This window comes from Capra hircus, assembly GCF_001704415.2.
Source record: "Capra hircus breed San Clemente chromosome X unlocalized genomic scaffold, ASM170441v1, whole genome shotgun sequence".
Taxonomy (NCBI): domain Eukaryota; kingdom Metazoa; phylum Chordata; class Mammalia; order Artiodactyla; family Bovidae; genus Capra; species Capra hircus.
Genome location: NW_017189516.1, coordinates 23,960,680 through 23,981,910, shown reverse-complemented (window position 1 = coordinate 23,981,910; position 21,231 = coordinate 23,960,680). Strand labels below are relative to the sequence as shown.

The 21,231-nt window shown below is 38.4% G+C and overlaps 1 protein-coding gene across 3 annotated transcripts in view; it reads left to right on the top strand.

The window, feature by feature from the left end:
- Positions 1 to 21,231, top strand: part of WNK3 (WNK lysine deficient protein kinase 3) — a 192,193-nt gene that overhangs the window by 48,404 nt on the left and 122,558 nt on the right. For all 3 annotated transcript variants that reach the window (XM_018043857.1, XM_005700891.3, XM_013976555.2), the window contains exons 4-7: positions 244 to 464; positions 1,292 to 1,449; positions 13,700 to 13,788; positions 19,043 to 19,262. In XM_018043857.1, coding sequence (XP_017899346.1) covers positions 244 to 464; positions 1,292 to 1,449; positions 13,700 to 13,788; positions 19,043 to 19,262 — 688 coding nt within the window. The remainder of the gene's footprint in view (positions 1 to 243; positions 465 to 1,291; positions 1,450 to 13,699; positions 13,789 to 19,042; positions 19,263 to 21,231) is intronic.

The following is a 21,231-nucleotide window of genomic DNA, read 5'->3' as shown; positions in this document are numbered from 1 at the left end:
GCATTTCATCTGATGGTACAGCCACTTATTTGTGACTGTTATATGTAGTATGTGTTTTTTCTGTGGGGGGGGTGTACTTTGAGGCTTTATATTTTAAAATATTTTGTTAGACAATAAAAGATAACTCAATGATGGCAATCATAATACATACTGTATTGGCTGGCTTATGTGATTTATCATAATGTACTTATACAATAAGCTAGGTATGTTTGTTTACATGTGATCTTTTGTTTCTTTGTGTAGGTACTTAAAACGATTTAAAGTAATGAAACCAAAGGTCTTAAGGAGCTGGTGCAGGCAGATTTTAAAGGGGTTGCAGTTCTTGCACACTAGGACTCCTCCTATTATTCACCGGGATCTGAAGTGTGACAATATTTTCATCACGGGACCCACTGGATCTGTGAAGATTGGTGATCTAGGACTAGCCACCTTAATGCGTACATCATTTGCTAAAAGTGTCATTGGTGATTAACATTTTATAGTTTATTGATTGTGTAAAGGAAGATTTTTTTAAAAACTGTATATTTCTAGAACAGGAATCAGCAAACCACAGCCTGTGGGCCAGATTGAACTTCCCTGCCTATTTTTGTAAAAAATGTTTTGTTGGAACACAGCAACACCCATTCATTTACATATTGTGTATGGCTGCTTTTGCACTACAGTGTCAGAGTTAATTAGTTGTGACAGAACCCATAGGGACTGCAAAGCCTGAAATATTTACTGTTTGACCCTTTATAGAGAAGTTTACTGGCCCCTGGCCTAGAATGTGAGTTTACTTTGAAATATCTAGTCTATATTGACTGATTTCAGAGACATCCCAGTGTATTTCTTTTGTGATGTATTTAATAATATTGAGAAATTCTGAGGACTTATAAAGAGGATGTACTACTTCAAAAGTTTTAAATAACTAAAACAAAGGATAGAAAGAAAAACAGATTTTGGTAATCATTACCTATGAGCATTGCAAACTGTCCTTTATCAGTATGGAAAATTAAGGACATTATATATATAAGGGGGGGTATGTGTGTGTGTGTGTATATATATATATATATGTATTTTTGTATTTTTGCTTTTAGGGAACAGAAATTATCTCAAGTAATCCTTATGGCAAAGGGAATGTGATCTTGGCATAGATTTTTTTTGTCTACAGTACATGACTTGGGTGATCTTAGTTCCCTGACCAGAGATTGAACCTGGGCCCTAGGCAGTGAGAGCACAGAGTCCTAACAACTGGACTGCCAGGGAATTCTCTACATTTTTCTTAAAAATATGTGGTTGTGGTATTTTGTAGGTACTCCTGAGTTTATGGCCCCAGAGATGTATGAAGAGCACTATGATGAATCTGTGGATGTCTATGCTTTTGGAATGTGTATGCTGGAAATGGCTACTTCAGAGTACCCTTATTCTGAATGCCAGAATGCAGCTCAAATATACCGTAAAGTAACTAGTGTAAGTATAACTTTATTCTTTCTACTTCACAAATTGCCACATTTCATGGTAAAGTCAACTTAGTAAAACCTAACTTTGGTTTAGTTCTGTCTAAATAGTGCTAAATTTAACATAATTGTAATGAAACAAGCTTTAGATTTATGCTATGTACTCATACTCAAATGGGGTCATATAAAATGCTCTATATTAGTATCTTTGAGGAACATGTACAGATATATTATCTATATCCAGTTCTTTGTGAAGAATTTTTTGATATTTATTCAGTTCAGTTCAGTCGCTCAATTGTGTCCGACTCTTTGTGACCCCATGGGCTGTAGCACGCCAGGCCTCCCTGTCCATCTCCAACTCCTGGAGTTTACTCAAACTCATGTCCACTGAGTTTATGATGCCATCCAACCATCTCATCCTCTGTCATCCCCTTCTCCTCCTGCCTTCAGTCTTTCCCAGCATCAGGGTCTATTCCAGTGAGTCAGTTCTTCACATCAGGTGTCCAAAGTATTGGAGTTACAGCTTCAGAATCAGTCCTTCCAATGAATATTCAACTGATTTCCTTTAGGATGGACTGGTTGGATCTCCTTGCAGTCCAAGGGACTCTCAAGAGTCTTCTCCAACACCACAGTTCAAAAGCATCAACTCTTTGGCGCTCAGGTTTCTTTAGAGTTCAACTCTCCCATACATATATGACTACTGTAAAAACCATAGGTTTGACTAGGTGGACCTTTGTTGGCAAAGTAATGTCTCTGCTTTTGAATATACTATCTAGGTTGGTCATAACTTTTCTTCCAAGGAGCAAGCATTTTTTCATTTCATGGCTGCAGTCACCATCTGCAGTGAATTTGGAGCCCAAGAAAATAAAGACAGCCACTGTTTCCACTGTTTCCCCATCTATTTGCCATGAAGTGATGGGACCAAATGCCATGATCTTAGCCTTCTGAATGTTGAGTTTTTCTTTTTCATTTACTTATTTTAATTTGAGACTAATTACTTTATAACATTGTGGTGGTTTTGCCATACATTGACATGAATCAGCCATGGGTGTACATGTGTTGCCCATCCTGAACCCCCCTCACACCTTCCTCCCCATTCCGTCCCTCTGGGTCATCCCAGTGCACCAGCCCTGAGCACCCTGTCTCATGCATCAAACCTGGACTGGCAATCTGTTTCACATATAATGATATACATGTTTCAGTGCTATTCTCTCAAATCATCCCACCCTCGCCTTTTCCTACAGAGTCCAAAAGACTGTTCTATACATCTGTGTCTCTTTTGCTGTCTCACATATAGGATCATTGTTACCATCTTTCTAAATTCCATGTATATTCGTTAGTATACTGTATTGGAGTTTTTCTTTCTGGCTTACTTCACTCTGTATAATAGGCTCTAGTTTCATCCAACTCGTTAGAACTGATTCAAATGTATTCTTTTTAATGGCTGAGTGATATTCCAGTGTGTATATGTACCACAGCTTTCTTATCTATTCATCTGCTGATGGACATCTAGGTTGCTTCCATGTCCTGGCTATTATAAACAGTGATGCAATGAACATTGGGGTACACATGTCTCTTTCAATTCTGGTTTCCTCGGTGTGTATGACCAGCAGTGGGATTGCTGGGTCATATGGCAGTTCTATTTCCAGTATTTTAAGGAATCTCCACACTGTTCTCCATAGTGGCTGTACTAGTTTACATTCCCACCAACAGTGTAAGAGGGTTCCCTTTTCTCCATACCCTCTCCAGCATTTATTGTTTGTAGACTTTTGGATAGCAGCCATTCTGACTGGTGTGAGACGGTACCTCCTTGTGGCTTTGATTTGCATTTCTCTGATAATGAGTGATGTTGAACATCTTTTCAAGTCTTTGTTAACCATCTGTATGTCTTTTTTGGAGAAATGTCTGTTTAGTTCTTTGGCCCATTTTTTAATTGGGTCGTTTATTTTTCTGGACTTGAGCTGCAGGAGCTGCTTGTATATTTTTGAGATTAATTCTTTGTCAGTTGCTTCGTTTGCTATTATTTTCTCCCATTCTGAAGGCTGTCTTTTCACCTTGCTTATAGTTTCCTTCATTGTGCAAAAGCTTTTAAGTTTAATCAGGTCCCATTTATTTATTTTTGCTTTTATTTCTATTACTCTGGGAGGTGGGTCATAGCGGATCCTGCTGTGATTTATGTCGGAGAGTGTTTTGCCTATGTTTTCCTCTAGGAGTTTTATAGTTTCTGGACTTACATTTAGATCTTTAATCCACTTTGAGTTTACTTTTGCGTATGGTGGCTCAGAGGTTAAAGTGTCTGCTCGCAATGCGGGAGACCTGGGTTTGATCCCTGGGTCGGGAAGAGCCCCTGGAGAAGGAAATGGCAACCCACTCCAGTACTCTTGCCTGGAGAATCCCATGGACAGAGGAGCTTGGTGGGCTACAGTCCACGGGGTCGCAAAGAGTCGGACACGACTGAGTGACTTCACTTCACTTCACTTCATGATGTTAGAAAGTGTTCTAGTTTCATTCTTTACAAGATGTTAGAAAGTGTTCTAGTTCATTACAAGTGGGTTTGAACCAGTTTTCCCCAGCATCACTTTGTTAAAGAGATTGTCTTTTCTCCATTGTATATTCTTGCCTCCTTTGTCAAAGGTAAGGTATTGATAGATCCGTGGATTTATCTTTGGGCTTTCTATTTTGTTCCATTGATCTATATTTCTGTCTTTGTGCCAGTACCATACTGTCTTGATGCCTTTGTAGTAGAGCCTGAAGTCAGGCAGGTTGATTCCTCCAGTTCCATTCTTCTTTCTCAAGATTGCTTTGGTTCTTGGAATTTTTTTGTATTTCCATACAAATTGTGAAATTATTTGTTCTAGTTCTGTGAAAAATACCACTGGGAGCTTGATAGGGATTGCACTGAATATATAGATTGCTTTGGGTAGTATACTCATTTTCACTATATTGATTCTTCCAATTCATGAATATGATATATTTCTCCATCTATTTGTGTCCTTTTTGATTTCTTTCATCAGTGTTTTATAGTTTTCTATATACGGGTCTTTTGTTTCTTTAGGTAGATATATTCCTAAGTATTTTATTCTTTTCATTGGAATGGTGAATGGAATTGTTTCCTTAATTTCTCTATTTTCTTTGTTAGTGTATAGGAATGTAAAGGATTTCTGTGTGTTAATTTTATATCCTGCAACTTTACTATATTCATTGATTAGCTCTAGCAATTTTCTGGTGGAGTCTTTAGGGTTTTCTACGTAGAGGATCATGTCATCTGCAAACAGTGAGAGTTTTACTTCTTCTTTTTCCAATCTGGATTCCTATTATTTCTTTTTCTGCTCTGATTGCTGTGGCAAAAACTTCCAAAACACTGTTGAATAGTAGTGGTGAGAGTGGGCACCCATGTTCCTGATTTTAGGGGAAATGCTTTCAATTTTTCACCATTGAGGATAATGTTTGCTGTGGGTTTGTCATATATAGCTTTTATTATGTTGAGGTATGTTCCTTCTATTCCTGCTTTCTGGAGGGTTTTATTATAAATGGATGTTGAATTTTGTCAGAGGCTTTCTCTGCATCTATTGAAATAACCATATGTTTTTTATCTTTCAATTTGTTAATGTGGTGTGTTACATTGATTGATTTCTGGATATTCGAGAATCCTTGCATCCCTGGGATAACGCCCACTTGGTCATGATGTATGATCTTTTTAATATGTTGTTGGATTCTGTTTGGTAGAATTTTGTTAAGGATTTTTGCATCTATGTTCATCAGTGATATTGGCCTGTAGTTTTCTTTTTTCATGGCGTTTTTGTCAGGTTTTGGTATTAGGGTGGTGTTGGCCTCATAGAATGAGTTTGAAAGTTTGCCTTCTGCTGCAATTTTCTGGAAGAGTTTGAGTAGGATCGGTGTTAGCTCTTCTCTAAATTTTTGGTGCAATTGAGCTGTGAAGCTGTCTGGTCCTGGGTTTTTGTTTGCTGGAAGATTACTGATTACAGTTTTGATTTCCGTGCTTGTGATGGGTCTGTTAAGATTTTCTATTTCTTCCTGGTTCAGTTTTGGAAAGTTGTACTTTTCTAAAAATTTGTCCATTTCCTCCAAGTTGTCCATTTTATTGGCATATAGTTGCTGATAGTAGTCTCTTATGATCCTTTGTATTTCTGTGTTGTCTGTTGTGATCTCTCCAGTTTCATTTCCTATTTTATTGATTTGATTTTTCTCCCTTTGTTTCTTGATGAGTTTGGCTAGTGGTTTTTCTTTTTTTTTTTAAATTTTTATTTTTACTTTATTTTACTTTACAATACTGTATTGGTTTTGCCATACATTGACATGAATCCACCACAGGTGTACATGCGTTCCCAAATATGAACCCCCCTCCCACCTCCCTCCCCATAACATTTCTCTGGGTCATCCCTGTGCATCAGTCCCAAGCATGCTGTATCCTGCATCAGACATAGACTTGCGATTTGTTGGTTTTTCAATTTTATTTATCTTCTCAAAGAACCAGATTTTGGCTTTGTTAACTTTTGCTATGGCCTCTTTTGTTTCTTTTGCATTTATTTCTGCGCTAATTTTTAAGATTCCTTTCCTTCTACTAACCCTGGGGTTCTTCATTTCTTCCTTTTCCAGTTGCTTTAGGTATAGAGTTAGGTTATTTAGTTGACTTTTTTCTTGTTTCTTGAGGTAAGCCTGTAGTGCTATGAACCTTCCCCTTAGCACTGATTTTACAGTGTCCCACAGGTTTGGGGTTGTTGTGTTTTCATTTTCATTCATTTCTATGCATATTTTTATTTCTTTTTTTTATTTCTTCTGTGATTTGTTGGTTATTCAGAAGCGTGTTGTTCAGAAGGCCCCTCCATATGTTTGGAATTTTTTAAATAGTTTTTTCTCCTGTAATTGGCAAATCTTAATCTTTACTGGTGTTCTGTGTGGTCAGAAAGGATAGCTTGGGAATGATTTCATGTTTGTTTTTAATTTTACTTCATGCTTTGATATTTTTTTTTTTGGCCCATGATGTAGATACCGGCTAGATTATGGCCAGGATGTGATCTGTCTCTGGGAAAGGTTCCATGTGTGCTTGAGAAAAAGGTGAAATTCATTGTTTTGGGGTGAAATGTCCTATAGATATCAATTAGGTCTAACTGGTCTATTGTATCATTTAAAGTTTGTGTTTCCTTGTTAATTTTGTTTAGTTGATCTATCTATAGGTGTGAGTGGGGTATTAAAGTCTCCCACTATTATTGTGTTATTGTTAATTTCCCCTTTTGTTAGCATTTGTCTTACATATTGCGGTGCTCCTATGTTGGGTGCCTATATATTTATAATTGTTACATCTTCTTGGATTGATCCTTTGATCATTATATAGTGTTCTTCTTTGTCTTTTTTCACAGCCTCTATTTAAAGTATTTTATCTGGTATGAGTATTTGTAATCCTTCTTTCTTTTGGTCTCTATTTGCATGGAATATCTTTTTCCCACCCTTCTCTTTCAGTCTGTATGTGTTCCTTGTTTTGAGGTGGGTCTCTTGTAGACAGCATATATACGGGTCTTGTCTTTGTATCCATTCAGCCAGTCTTTTGGAGAAGGCACTGGCACCCTACTCCAGTACTCTTGCCTGGAAATTCTCATGGATGGAGGAGCCTGGTAGGCTGCTCTCCATGGGGTTGCTAAGAGTTGGACACGACTGAGTGACTTCACTTTCACTTTCCACATTCATGCATTGGAGAAGGAAATGGCAGGCCACTCCAGTGTTCTTGCCTGGAGAATCCCAGGGATGGGGAAGCCTGGTGAGCTGCCGTCTATGGGGTCACACAGTCGGACACGACTGAAGCAACTTATCAGCAGCAGCAACCAGTCTTTGTCTTTTGGTTGGGGCATTGAACCCATTTACATTTAAGGTAATTATTCATAAGTATGATCCCATTGCCATTTACTTTGTTGTTTTGGGTTCGAGTTTATACACCCTTTCTGTGTTTCCTGTCTAGAGAAGAACCTTTAGCATTTGTTGGAGAGCTGGTTTGGTGGTGCTGAATTCTCTCACATTTTGCTTGTCTATAAAGCTTTTGATTTCTCCTTCATATTTGAATGAGATGCTTGCTGTGTACAGTAATCTGGGTGTAGTTTTTCTCTTTCGTCACTTTAAGTATGTCCTGCCATTCTCTTCTGGCCTGAAGAAGATCAGCTGTTATCCTAATGGGTTTCCCCTTGTGTGTGATTTGTTGTTTTTCCCTTGCTGCTTTTAATATTTGTTCTTTGTGTTTGATCTTGTTAATTTGACTAATATGTGTCTTGGGATGTTTTGCGTTGGGTTTACCGTGTTGGAACTCTCTGGGTTTCTTGGACTTGGGTGACTATTTCCTTCCCCATTTTAGGGAAGTTTTCAATTATTATGTCCTAAAGTATTTTCTCATGGCCTTTCTTTTTGTCTTCTTCTTCTGGGACTCCTATGATTCTCATATTGGGGCATTTAACATTGTCCCAGAGGTCTCTGAAGTTGTCCTCCTTTCTTTTAATTCTTTTTTCATTTTTCCTGTCTGTTTCATTTATTTCCACCATTCTATCTCCTACCTCACTTAACTTCTACCTCACTTATCTTCTGCCTCTGTTATTCTACTTTTTGTTCCCTCCAGAGTGTTTTTGTTCTCATTTATTGCATTATTCATTATTGATTGACTCTTTTTCATTTCTTGTAGGTCCTTGTTAAACATTTCTTGCATCTTCTCAGTCCTTGTCTCCAGGCTATTTATATGTAACTCCATTTTGTTTTCAAAATGTTGGATCACGTTTTACTATCATTATTCTGAATTCTTTTTCAGGTAGATTCCCTATCTCCTCCTCTTTTGTTTGGTTTGGTGGGCATTTATCATGTTCTTTTACTTGCTGAGTATTTGTCTGCATTTTCATCTTGTTTAGATTGCCATGTTTGGGGTGGCCTTTCTATGTGCTGGCAGTTTGTCGTTCCTCTTTATTGTGGAGGTTGCTCCCTATGGGTGGGGTTAGACAGGTGGCTTGTCAAGGTTTCCTGGTTAGGGAAGCTTTCACCGGTGTTCTGGTGGTTGGATCTGGATTTCTTCTCTCTGGAGTGCAATGAAGTGTCCAGTAGTGAGTTTTGAGATGTCTGTGGGTTTAGTGTGACTTTGGGCAGCCTGTATATTGAAGCTCAGGGCTATGTTCCTGTGTTGCCTTCCTTGGATGTGGTAGCCGTTTCTCAGGCTCCCTCTCCGGAATCAAACCCTGATTCCCCGTCACCCGTGGTCACCATGGTAGGCACGGCGACTACCGTGAGAATTTGCATGGTATGTCTTGCTCTAGAACTTGTTGGTTCTTGGGTGGTGCTTGGTTTCAGAGTAGGTATGGAGACTTTTGATGAGCTCTTATCAATTAATGTTCCCTGGAGTCAGGAGTTCCCTGGTATTCTCAGGTTTTGGGCTTAAGCCTCCTGTCTCTGGTTTTCAGTCTGATTCTTACAGTAGCTTCAAGACTTCTCCATCTATACAGCACCGATGATAAAACATCTAGGTTAATGATGAAAAGATTCTCCACAGTGAGGGACACCTGGAGAGGCTCACAAAGTTACATGGAGAAGAGTAGAGGGAGGAGGGAGAGGTGACTACGAGGAGAAGAGGGGGAATGAAAAGGGGAGAAAGCAAGCTAGACAGTAATCAATTCCCTATGTGCTCTCCACAGTCTGGACCCCTCAGAGAGGTTCATGGATTTACACAGAGAAGAGAAGAGGGAGGAAGGAGACAGAGGTGACCAGGAGGAGAAAAGGTGGAATCAAGAGGAGAGAGACAGATCCAACCAGTAATCAGTTCCCTAAGTGTTCTCCACTGTCTGGAACACAAAGAGATTCACAGAGGAAGGTAGAGAAGAGAAGGGGGAGGGAGGAGATAGAGGCGACCTGGTGGAGAAAAAGGAGAGTCAAAAGGGGGAGAGAGCAATCAAGCCAGTAATGGCACTCCCAAGTAAAAATGGGTACTGAAGATTGGGTTCTTAAAGGTACAAAATTGATAACAAATAACAAAAAGGAAAGATTAAAAATCTAGAGTAGAGGTTAGACTCTCAAAAATACAATATAAAAAAAAACAAAGTCACAAAAATTATAAAATATATGTATGAAATTTGCTTTAAAAATAGGGTCTTTTTTTGCAAGGTAATAGTAGGTTATAAAAATGAAAATTAAAGGAGTAATGACTTAAAAATTAAAAAAAAACTTTTTAAAGAATTTAAAAATGATTATAGTAAAAATATATCTAGGAATTTCTCTGGGGCTGTTGCGGGCAATGTGGGGTCAGTTCAATTTCAGATAGTTCCTTGATCCAGCTTATACTTCTCAAGATCTATAGGCCCCTTCCAATGTAGTCGGTGCTAACTACAGGGTTTTAATCTGTTGCACCTGTCACTTCCAAAGTGGTTCCCTCTGTTTATTTTAGCTTCTTCTGTTTGCTGGTCTTTTCGGTTTCTTATTTCCACCCTGACACAAGGGAACGAAGGTGATCACTTATTTAGGCTCACTTGTTCAGTTGTGCTCTGGGGACGGAGGAACACTGCAAACAAATATCGCTGGTGTGTGTGGGGAGTGCTCGCAGTGTCTCGACTGCACTGGGTCCCCCCCCCCCCCGACTCATGGTGTGTGCGCTTTCCCAGTTTAAACTTCTCAGGCTCTAGGTTGCTCTGCTGGAGAACTGTCTCAGGCGTGCCCTGGGTTGTGTGCACTTCCCAGGTCTAAGCTGCTCAGGTTGAGGTTCTTGCATACTCCACAAAGGCACAGACTCAGTTGGGCCTGTGTTTTGTGCCCTTCCCAGGTCCGAGCAGCTCAGGCAACCAGGTGCTTGGCCATCGCACTCTCCTCAGGTGGGACAGTTTGGAAACTTCTCCTCTTTCAAGACTCCCTTCCTGGGATGGGTCTCCATCCCTTCCTGTTTTGCCTCTCTTTTTGTCTTTTATATTTTGTCCTACCTCCTTTCAAAGACAGTGGGCTGCCTTTCTCGGTGCCTCATGTCCTCTGCCAGCATTGAGAAGTTGTTTTGTGGAATTTGCCCAGCATTCAAATGTTCTTTTGATGAATTTGTTGGGGAGAATGTGGTCTCCCTGTCCTATTCCTCTGCTGTCTTCCGAGTCCAATCTCTGAATGTTGAGTTTTAAGCCAACTTTTTCACTCTCCTCTTTCACTTTCATCAACAGGCTCTTTAGTTCTTTGCTTTCAGCCATAAGCGTGGTGTCATGTGCATATCTGAGGTTATTGATATTTCTCCCAGCAGTCTTGATTCCAGCTTGTGCTTCATCCAGCCCAGTGTTTCTCATGATGTACTCTGCATATAAGTTAAATAAGCATAGCGATAATATACAGCCTTAACATATTCCTTTCCATATTTGGATCCAGTCTGTTGTTCCTTGTCCAGTTCTAACTATTGCTTCTTGACCTGCATACAGATTTCTCAAGAGGCAGGTGAGGTGGTCTGGTATTCCCATCTCTTTAAGAATTTTCCAGAGTTTTTTGTGGTTCACACAGTCAAAGGCTTTAGTATAGTCAATAAAGCAGAAGTAGATGTTTTTGTGGAACTCTCTTGGTTTTTCAATGATCCTGCCAATGTTGACAATTTGATACCTGGTTCCTCTGCCTTTTCTAAGTCCAGCTTGAACGTCTTGAAGTTCATGGTTCGTGTACTGTTGAAGCCTGGCTTGGAGAATCTTGAGCATTTCTTTAGTAGCGCGTGAGATGAGTACAATTGTGTGGTAGTTTGAACCTTCTTGCATTGCCTTTCTTTGGGATTGGAATGAAAACTGATCTTTTTATTTATTAGATGGATGTTATTTCCCAAAGCTAAATAATAAAGATTGACTACATGTTTTGAAGACTTTTTCTAGTTCTAAAAGCCTCATTATTAAATGATAGTCACTGCTATGAGTAATTTTTTACATTAGAAATTACAAGAAATGTGAGTAAGATGTGTTTGCCACCTACAAAGAGTTTACATTTTTATCAGGGCAATGATATAAACTCACAAATGACTACAAAAATAAGAGGATTAGAGTATAGAAGGAACTTAGGGGAGATAGAAACAAAGTGTTAGGATTGTTCAAAATAGATCTCTTTCATGTTCAGTTGGGTAGCTCAAAGTAGGCTGCAAAAGAGATTGTTCACATGTTTCAGATAAATAATGAGGCTGCTGCTGCTGCTGCTAAGTCACTTCAGTCGTGTCTGACTCTGTGCAACCCCATAGACGGCAGCCCACCAGGCTTCCCTGTCCCTGGGATTCTCCAGGCAAGAACACTGGAGTGGGTTGCCATTTCCTTCTCCAATGCATGAAAGTGAAAAGTCAAAGTGAATTCGCTCAGCCATGTCCGACTCTTAGCGACCCCATGGACTGCAGCCTACCAGGCTCCTCCGTCCATGGGATTTTCCAGGCAAGAGTACTGGAGTGGGGTGCCATTGCCTTCTCCATGCCCTTTTAATTTGGGCCACAAATAGAAGAGTCTGTACTTGATTTTGTAAGTTTCAGCTCCCCAATTATTTTCCCCTAGGAGCAGAGAAAAGCAATAATTATCTAGCCCTAGTGAGTAGTTCAGAGACGGCAATGGCACCCCACTCCAGTACTTTTGCCTGGAAAATCCCATGGATGGAGGAGCCTGGTAGGCTGCAGTCCATGGGGTCACTAAGAGTCGGACAGGACTGAGCGACTTCCCTTTCACTTTTCACTTTCATGCACTGAAGAAGGAAATGGCAACCCACTCCAGTGTTCTTGCCTGGAGAATCCCGGGGACGGGGGAGCCTGGTGGGCTCCCATCTATTGGGTCACACAGAGTCGGACATGACTGAAGCGACTTAGCAGCAGCAGGGAATAGTTGGAGAAGGCAGTGGCACCCAACTCCAGTACTTTTGCCTGGAAAATCCCATGGACGGAGGAGCCTGGTGGACCGCAGTCCATGGGGTCCCTAAGAGTCAGACACGACTGAGCGACTTCACTTTCAGTTTTCACTTTCATGCACTGGAGAAGGAAATGGCAACCCAGTCCAGTGTTCTTGCCTGGAGAATCCCAGGGACAGGGAAGCCTGGTGGGCTGCCGTCTATGGGGTTGCACAGAGTCGGACACGACTGTAGTGACTTAGCAGCAGCAGCAGCAGCAGCAGCAGCAGGGAGTAGTTAAGAGATCAATGGAAAGGTCAATGAGGGTATTTTCTATAAGAATTAAAAACTCCATTTTTTATTGGTAACTTTATTCTTTTATAATAAAGTCACAAAAATGCAATATCACAATTCAGATTTCCATCTCTACTAAAGCTTCTTGAATTTGAGGCCCAAATTAACTCCTAATCTCACCAGATTTATCTGGGATATGATATTTGGCTTTCTGATTCTATATACTATAAGGTAGTGTGACAGACCCAGAATGAAATCTTAGATTGCCTCATTCTGTGATAATTATTCTATTATACCTTTCTGCTTGTAGCTTAATTTGGAATTTTCTATTAAGTGATGGCAGCAATCTTGTATTATTTTTTAAATCTAAAACTCATAAATTAGGGGTGATAGAATGTAAAATAAGCAGGTTTAGGCAGCAAGCACAGTTATTATAAAAACATTTTGAATTATATGGACCTCATTAATTTGATATTGAATTCCTAGAACCTGATAATTAGCTTAAGGTTCTCTCAATATTTTGATATTGTTTAAGGATAAAAGCAATATAGATTTCTTAAAAGTTTATGCATATAGCAAAATATATATATTTTATATGTATATTTATTGATTGTTTCTAGCCATTCTAGAAGACTTTGAAATACTGATTTGATATGTTGGCAGTAGATAATTCCTTATTTAGAATTTCTGAAAGTGTTTTTTTAAATAGCATTGATTTTTCTGATTCTAAGAAATACTTATTATATTTTAGTAATTGGGGTTATATGGTATGTACATTTTGAAATCCTGTGTTTTTTCTGTTTAATGTTGTAGTATGAGAATTCTCCATTGTTTTAATTACTGTGAGAATATTTTTGTTTATTAGCATTTGTATTTATATGTATATCACATAGTTTATATAATATTACTTCTGTTATTAAAGATTTAGATTGTTTACAGTTTTTCACTGTTGTTTCTAGAATGGTGACAAAATCCTTGTCAAAAAGTTGTTAAACTTATATTGTGTATATATATTTATTTCATTTAAGGTTTGAATGTGGTTTAGTGTTTAAAAAATCATTATTTTACTAAGTGTCATGTTGGCCTGGGGTTTCAATTGCTTAATTTGTGACTAGAAACCATTTTTCCTCTTCCAGGGTATAAAACCAGCCAGTTTTGATAAAGTCACTGATCCTGAAGTGAAAGAAATCATCGAGGGATGTATTCGTCAAAACAAATCTGAAAGGTGGGTGCATGTATAGTGAAAAGACATAACTAATGGATGAATTTTTCTCTTACCTTGCTTTGGGTCTTTTTTTGACCTTTGAATCATGCTGGGTATGACTTTTGAGTGGAAGCCAAACCACACTGTCTATAGTGAACTGTATTATTGCATTTTGTTGCCATTTTAAATTGATATTATGTGTTGAATTTTCCTTGAACTGATATTAAGCTTCATCACTTTTAGCCATCAGTTTAACAGTTCCCTCTCAGGTAAACTTTCTTCTAACAGTTGATAGATAGTGGAGAGTTTCTGCATTGTCAACTTCACATAAGTACTTAAATGGTTTTTTATGATAGTTTAAGAAAAATTTAACCATCAACTCACTAGCTGGTTTTTTTTTAATTTGTCCATGTGTTCTTGTGTCATGAAAATGGTAAAGCTGACAGGGCTATTTTTTTCAAGAAATAGTAATTCTAAATTTATTTGTGTCACAATGTATATTTTTCTCACAATTAATTTTAGTTTTAGCTTTTCCCTTTAATTTAAGCTTTGGACAGTTGCTTACTAAAATTGGTAGATTAGTGTTTTATCTCCAGCTGATTATGATTAAATTAGATTATAGATCTTTTGTAGAAATTATTTCCACCAGCATTTCACTGACTTTCTCCCATTTTTATTAGTTATCTAAGCTTAGTGTTGCATATTTGAAAATATAAAAAGCCACTAAGATAAAGCCTGTTTGAATTGAAAGAGACACATGTACCCCAATGTTTATCACAGCACTGTTTATAATAGCCAGGACGTGGAAGCAACCTGGATGTCCATCAGCAGATGAATGGATAAGAAAGCTGTGGTACATATACACAATGGAGTATTACTCAGCCATTAAAAAGAATACATTTGAATCAGTTCTAATGAGGTGGATGAAACCGGAGCCTATTATACAGAGTGAAGCAAGCCGGAAAGAAAAACACCAATACAGTACACTAACGCATATATGTGGAATTTAGAAAGATGGTAACGATAACCCTGTATGTGAGACAGCAAAAGAGACACAGATGTATAGAACAGTCTTTTGGACTCTGTGGGAGAGGGAGAGGGTGGGATGATTTGGGAGAAAGGCATTGAAACATGTATAATATCATATATGAAACGAATCACCAGTCCAGCTTAGATGCATGATACTGGATGCTTGGGGCTGGTGCACTGAGATGACCCAGAGGGATGGTACGGGGAGGGAGGAGGGAGGGGGGTTCAGGATGGGTAACACGTGTACACCTGTGGCAGATTCATGTTGATGTATGGCAAAACCAATACAATATTGTAAAGTAATTAGCCTCCAATTAAAATAAATACATTTATATTAAAAAAGATTAAGCCTGTTTAATTATAGCTTTATTATACAACATTCTTGGTGTTTGTACCAACAGGCTATATCTGTATATTTTAATTATGGTAAAATATAAATAACCTAGGATTTACCATATTAATCATTCTTAAATGTACAATTCGGTGGCATTATGCACATTCACATTGTTGTACAATCATCACCACTATTTCCAGAAGTTTCTCATCATCCCAAACAGAAACTCTATGCCCATTAAATAGTAACTACCCATTCCCTTTCCCCTCACCCCCTGCCAATCTCTATTCTACTTTGTCTCTACCCTTTTGTAGGTACCTCCTACAAGTGGAATCATAATATTTGTCCTTTTGTGTCATATAATATTTGTCTTTTTATGCTCTCATGCATACACCATTTTGTTTATCCATTCATCTGTTGATAGATACTTGAGTTATTTCTACCTTTTAGCTATTGTGAATAATGCAGCATGAATATTGGTGAACAAGTATCTTCTTGAATGTCTGCTTTCAGTTCTTTTTGGTATGTACCTAAGAGTAGAATTACTGAATCATATGGTAATAATCTGTTTAATTTTTTTGAAGAAGCACCAATTTTTTTTCCACAATGGCTGCATCAGTTTGCATTCCTTCCAGCAATGTATGATGGCTCCAGTTTCTTAACATCTGCACCAACTGTTTTTTGGTAATATCCATCTTAGTGGGTGTAAAGTGCTATCTCATTTTGGTTTTGATTTCCATTTCCTTAAGGACTAATAATGTTGAGTATCCTTTCATGTGCTTATCAGTATTTGTATATTTTCTTTGGTGAATTATCTATTGAAGTCCTTTGCCTTTAGAAAAAATTTGAGTTGTTTTATTGTTTTTGAATTGTAGGAGTTTAGGCATGCTTATTTTTTTAAGCTATGCTAAAACTACTGTGTTGAAGTAGCTGTTTTAGTTTGGTTTCTGGTTGTTTTTAATATAGCGTTTTAATTATGACCTATTACCAAAGAACACTGAAATATTCAAAAAAGGTTCATGGCACATTAGTGTTTTGGAAAGAGCCTAGGAGCCTAGGCTTCAACAGCGGAAGATTCATATCTGGAGTCACACTTAGCCAGTGTGATCTTGAGCAAGTTACTTAGGTGTTCCCTCAAAATAGGTATTATTTTGATGATTAAAAAGATAATGAGTATAAAATACCTAACAGAGTAATAAATATTTAATGAATGATACTATCTGCTGTTATTGCAGTGATTATTCCATAGTAAAAATATCTAGGCAAAACGTTCATTGAGAACCAGAATGCTTAACTTAATTGTACCTTCTTAAACACATCTCGCCTCAGCCTTAAGACTAATTAGTCTGAGCAAGCATAATCTTTTCATAAAAACTGTCTTAGTTAAATGTTTATCTCTTGATCACTAAAGTGTAGAAGGTTGAAAATCCTCAACTTACAAGATACCATGCTGTCAACATGCTTTCAGTTCAGTCTCAGTTCAGTCACTCAGTTGTGTCTGACTCTTTGTGACCCCATGGACTGCAGCATGCCAGGCTTCCCTGTCCATCACCAACTCCTGGAGCTTGCTGTAACTCATATCCATCAAGTCAGTGATACCTTCCAACCATCTCATCCTCTATCATCCCTTCTCCCCGCCTTCAGTCTTTCCCAGCATCTGGGTCTTTTCCAATGAGTCAGTTATTCACGTTAGGTAGCCAAAGTATTGAAGCTTCAGCTTCAGCATCAGTCCTTCAAATGAATATTCAGGACTGATTTACTTTAGGATTGACTGGTTTGATCTCCTTGCAGTCCAAGGCACTCTCAAGAGTCTTCTCCAACACCACACTTTAAAAGCATCAATTCTTTGGCACTCAGCTTTCTTTATGGTCCAACTCTCATATCCATACATGACTACTGGAAAAACCATAGCTTTGACTAGACAGACCTTTGTCAACAAAGTAATGTCTCTACTTTTTAATATGCTGTCTAGGTTTGCATAACTTCTATTTTAAATAGTACAGGAGGGGCTTTCCACATAGACATTACGGAATATATCAGTTTTAGCTCTCACTGGCCTGTAATATAGATATTATTTCTCTATTTTAGAAGTTGGTCAAAGAAAGGGAAATTGCCTTTCCCAGCTTATAAAAAAATTTTGAACCTCTGTCTTTTTTTCTTCTCTTAACCTAATATTAACCTAATATTAGATTAATCCCTAATATTAGGTTGGAGTTGTATCCATTATGTGTATACTTTGGCCTAGGACACTGGCCTTAAATACTTCAAGAAAACTGTATGACTTTGCTGAACTAAATTAGCTTCACACATAGCATTCTCTAAAGAGTGAATGAAGTACACTGACTCAGTTCAGTTCAGTTCAGTCGCTCAGTCGTGTCCGACTGTTTGCAGCCCCATGAATCGCAGCATGCCAGGCCTGCCTGTCCATTACCATCTCCCGGAGTTCACTCAGACTCACGTCCATCAAGTCAGTAATGCCATCCAGCCATCTCATCCTCTGTCATCCCCTTCTCCTCCTGCCCCCAGTCGCTCCCAGCATCAGAGTCTTTTCCAATGAGTCAACTCTTTGCATGAGGTGGCCAAAGTACTGAAGTTTCAGCTTTAGCATCATTCCTTCCAAAGAACACCCAGGACTGATCTCCTTTAGAATGGACTGGTTGGATCTCCTTGCAGTCCAAGGGACTCTCAAGAGTCTTCTCCAGCACCACAGTTCAAAAGCATCAATTGTTTGGTGCTCAGCCTTCTTCACAGTCCAACTCTCACATCCATACATGACCACTGGAAAAACCATAGCCTTGACTAGACAGACCTTTGTTGGCAAAGTAATGTCTTTGCTTTTCAGTATGCTATCTAGGTTGGTCATAACTTTTCTTCCAAGGAGTAAGCGTCTTTTAATTTCATGGCTGCAGTCACCGTCTGCAGTGATTTTGGAGCCCAGAAAAATAAAGTCTGACACTGTTTGCACTGTTTCCTCATCTATTTGCCATGAAGTGCTGGGACCAGATGCCATGATCTTCATTTTCTGAATGTTGAGCTTTAAGCCAACTTTTTCACTCTCCTCTTTCACTTTCATCAAGAGGCTTTTGAGTTCCTCTTCACTTTCTGCCATAAGGGTGGTGTCATCTGCATATCTGAGGTTATTGATATTTCTCCCAGCAATCTTGATTCCAGCTTGTGCTTCTTCTAGCCCAGAGTTTCTCATGATGTACCCTGCAAATAAGTTAAATAAGCATAGTGACAGTATATAGCCTTGACATACTCCTTTTCCTATTTGGAACCAGTCTGTTGTTCCATGTCCGGTTCTAACTATTGCTTCCTGACGTGTATACAGGTTTCTCAAGAGGCAGGTCAGGTGGTCTGGTATTCCCATCTCTTGAAGAATTTTCCACAGTTTATTGTGATCCACACAGTCAAAGGACTAGATTACTGTTAATTGAGTTAATGAGTTCTGTTTATAAATTCTGTTAAAAAACGTTTGAATTGCTAATTTACTTTAGAGTGTATATATCTGGAAGAGTTTTTAGTTTCCTTGCTGACAATCCATTGTTAGAGTTTTGGTGACTTAAGCCAATGATTTAGGGAAGATACTGAATCCATCTAACGTACTGCAGCACTTTTCAAATTATCTCTAGGTATATGTTTAGGTATGTTAAACTTCAGTATCTGGATATGTTACTGTTAATGGTCCTTAATTAAGATCACTATAAATGCATGTTAATCGAGGTTTGTTTGTATCCTTGGTAATAATAATTGGATATAAGATTTGGCTTTTATATTAAGACAAATTAATGGTTTAGTAAATAGAAAATTTTAAATAAACTTGTTGCTTTGACTGATTTTTTACTGATTAAGTGTTCTATATCTTTTTTGTGATTGGAAGAATTGATAACAGGTTTGTATATTGTTTATTAGGTTATCTATAAGGGACCTACTAAACCACGCATTTTTTGCGGAGGATACAGGACTAAGAGTGGAGTTGGCAGAGGAAGATGATTGCTCAAATTCATCCCTGGCTTTAAGACTCTGGGTTGAAGACCCTAAAAAATTGAAAGGCAAACATAAAGATAATGAAGCTATTGAATTCAGTTTCAATTTAGAAACAGATACACCTGAGGAAGTAGCATATGAAATGGTAAGTGAATCCTATCCCCAGCCTCCTCTCCCGTTATAGTATCAGAGTTGCATCCTTTCTCTTTCTGATTGCTTTCTTTTCTCTCACTTTCTTTATTTAAATTGAAATTTTATTGTGAAATATATCTATGCAGCTGAGTATATTAAATTTGTATGTATAGTATAAAGGATAGTAAAACTCTACTTTTGTTAAGAAATGGAACACTACTGGTACCTTAGAAGTTATCTGTGTGCCCCTCCTACTTGCATTCCCCTCCCGGATCACTATAGATAATATCTACCCTGACTATTTAAAGAATTAATTTATTTATTTTAATTGGAGGCTACTTACTTTACAATGTTGTGATCGTTTTCACCATACATCGACATGAATCAGCCATGGATCTATCCTTTTGTGTTACACTTTCCTTTGCTTTTCATTATAGTGTACCTAAATAATATATATTATTTTGTTTTGAAAACTAGAGTGCCCAGCACATACCTAGCTGGTTACTGAAGTTACTGTTTGGTGAAGATACCCAGGAGGGGTAAGATGAACAGAGCCTCTTGGTCATAGTCTGGCTCAAACTTCCCTATGAGTTTATGAGAGCTGAGTCTGGGAAGATCAGACTTGTTAACCTCTACTTTCAGGCATCTGGGTGGGCCAATAATCAGGGAACATCCGATGTAAATATTTGTGTGTCTTTCTTCTTGAATTGGCCAGATTCTCCAGAGAATTATCTTTCAGTATCCTGCCTGGAGGATAAGGATGTGGTTATTGGTGCATTTTGGTAGCCAAGTGGGGAAGAGTGCTGGCAGTTTCTGTGTATGGTGTTCAGCATGCATATGGCCATATAATCTTCTTGTTTTTCACCTGATAGCCACACCTTCAACTGTGCCTGGTGTTTCCTAGTCCAGAGATCCTCTTTTACCCTTTCCAGAGAACAAAATTTTAGGCTTTTTGAATAGGGGAGAAGCAATCACCCAAAGATGTGGAATGGAGGGTGAGAGATGGGAACCTAATACCTAACTACTTCTGAAAACCCTTTCATTTAGTCTTCTTTATTTTAGTCATCTCTTTTGACTTTACCCACTTGTATAAGTACCTGGTATGGCTAGTTCCTATGTATTATGAGTGTTATTCAGGATAAATGAGAATGATTCTCAGCTTTCCCTGGCTCACCTTTCCCAGTTATTATCTGTTTTCGAATCCCCAAATGTCCAAAATGTTTGTTGTTGCTGTTGACTTTATTTTGTCTATCCTTGTGAGTTTATGACTTAAAAATCCATTTGCTCTGGGTTTTTTTTTAACTTTGGGAAAGAGTGAAATTAAATATATGGATTCCATCTAACATTTTAATCATTTTTCAACTGTGATGAAATTTCCTCAAATCTGTAGAACCTTGAGACATACTTGAAAATACAGACTGTAGAACTGAGAATGATATGCCTGACACCTCTTCAAGTCATTATCTCTGCTACTCAGCCCTGTTCCTTTTAGACAACAAGCCCTTGATGTCCCTCATGTCACTCTACTAAAACCTAATAAGATACAGCACTTTGCTGTGAGCATACATCAACTGCCTAGAGTGCTGATTTCTGGACTTCATCTACCTCTCCCTCAATAGCCTTCAAGTTCCTTGTTTTATTTAATCCAGGTCAGACTTTACCTTCCTCTGTGATTCTTTCTCTAATTCTACTAGAAAGGCTTCTGCTCCTTTAGGGCTTTTGAAGCAGCTTATTCCTACCTCTTATTTCATTTTAAATTAAGTTTTTATCCATCTCTTACCACAAGATTGTGTGTGCTTATAGGAAAAAGGACCAGCTTAGGCTCTTATGTTTCTGGAGCCTAGTAATATTTTTCCTATTCCAAGCTCTGGCATTTGTACATGTCTGATTAAGAAAGAACATTCAGTTCAGTTCAGTTGCTCAGTCATGTCCAACTCTTTGTGACCCCATGAACCACAGCACGCCAGGTCTCCCTGTCCATC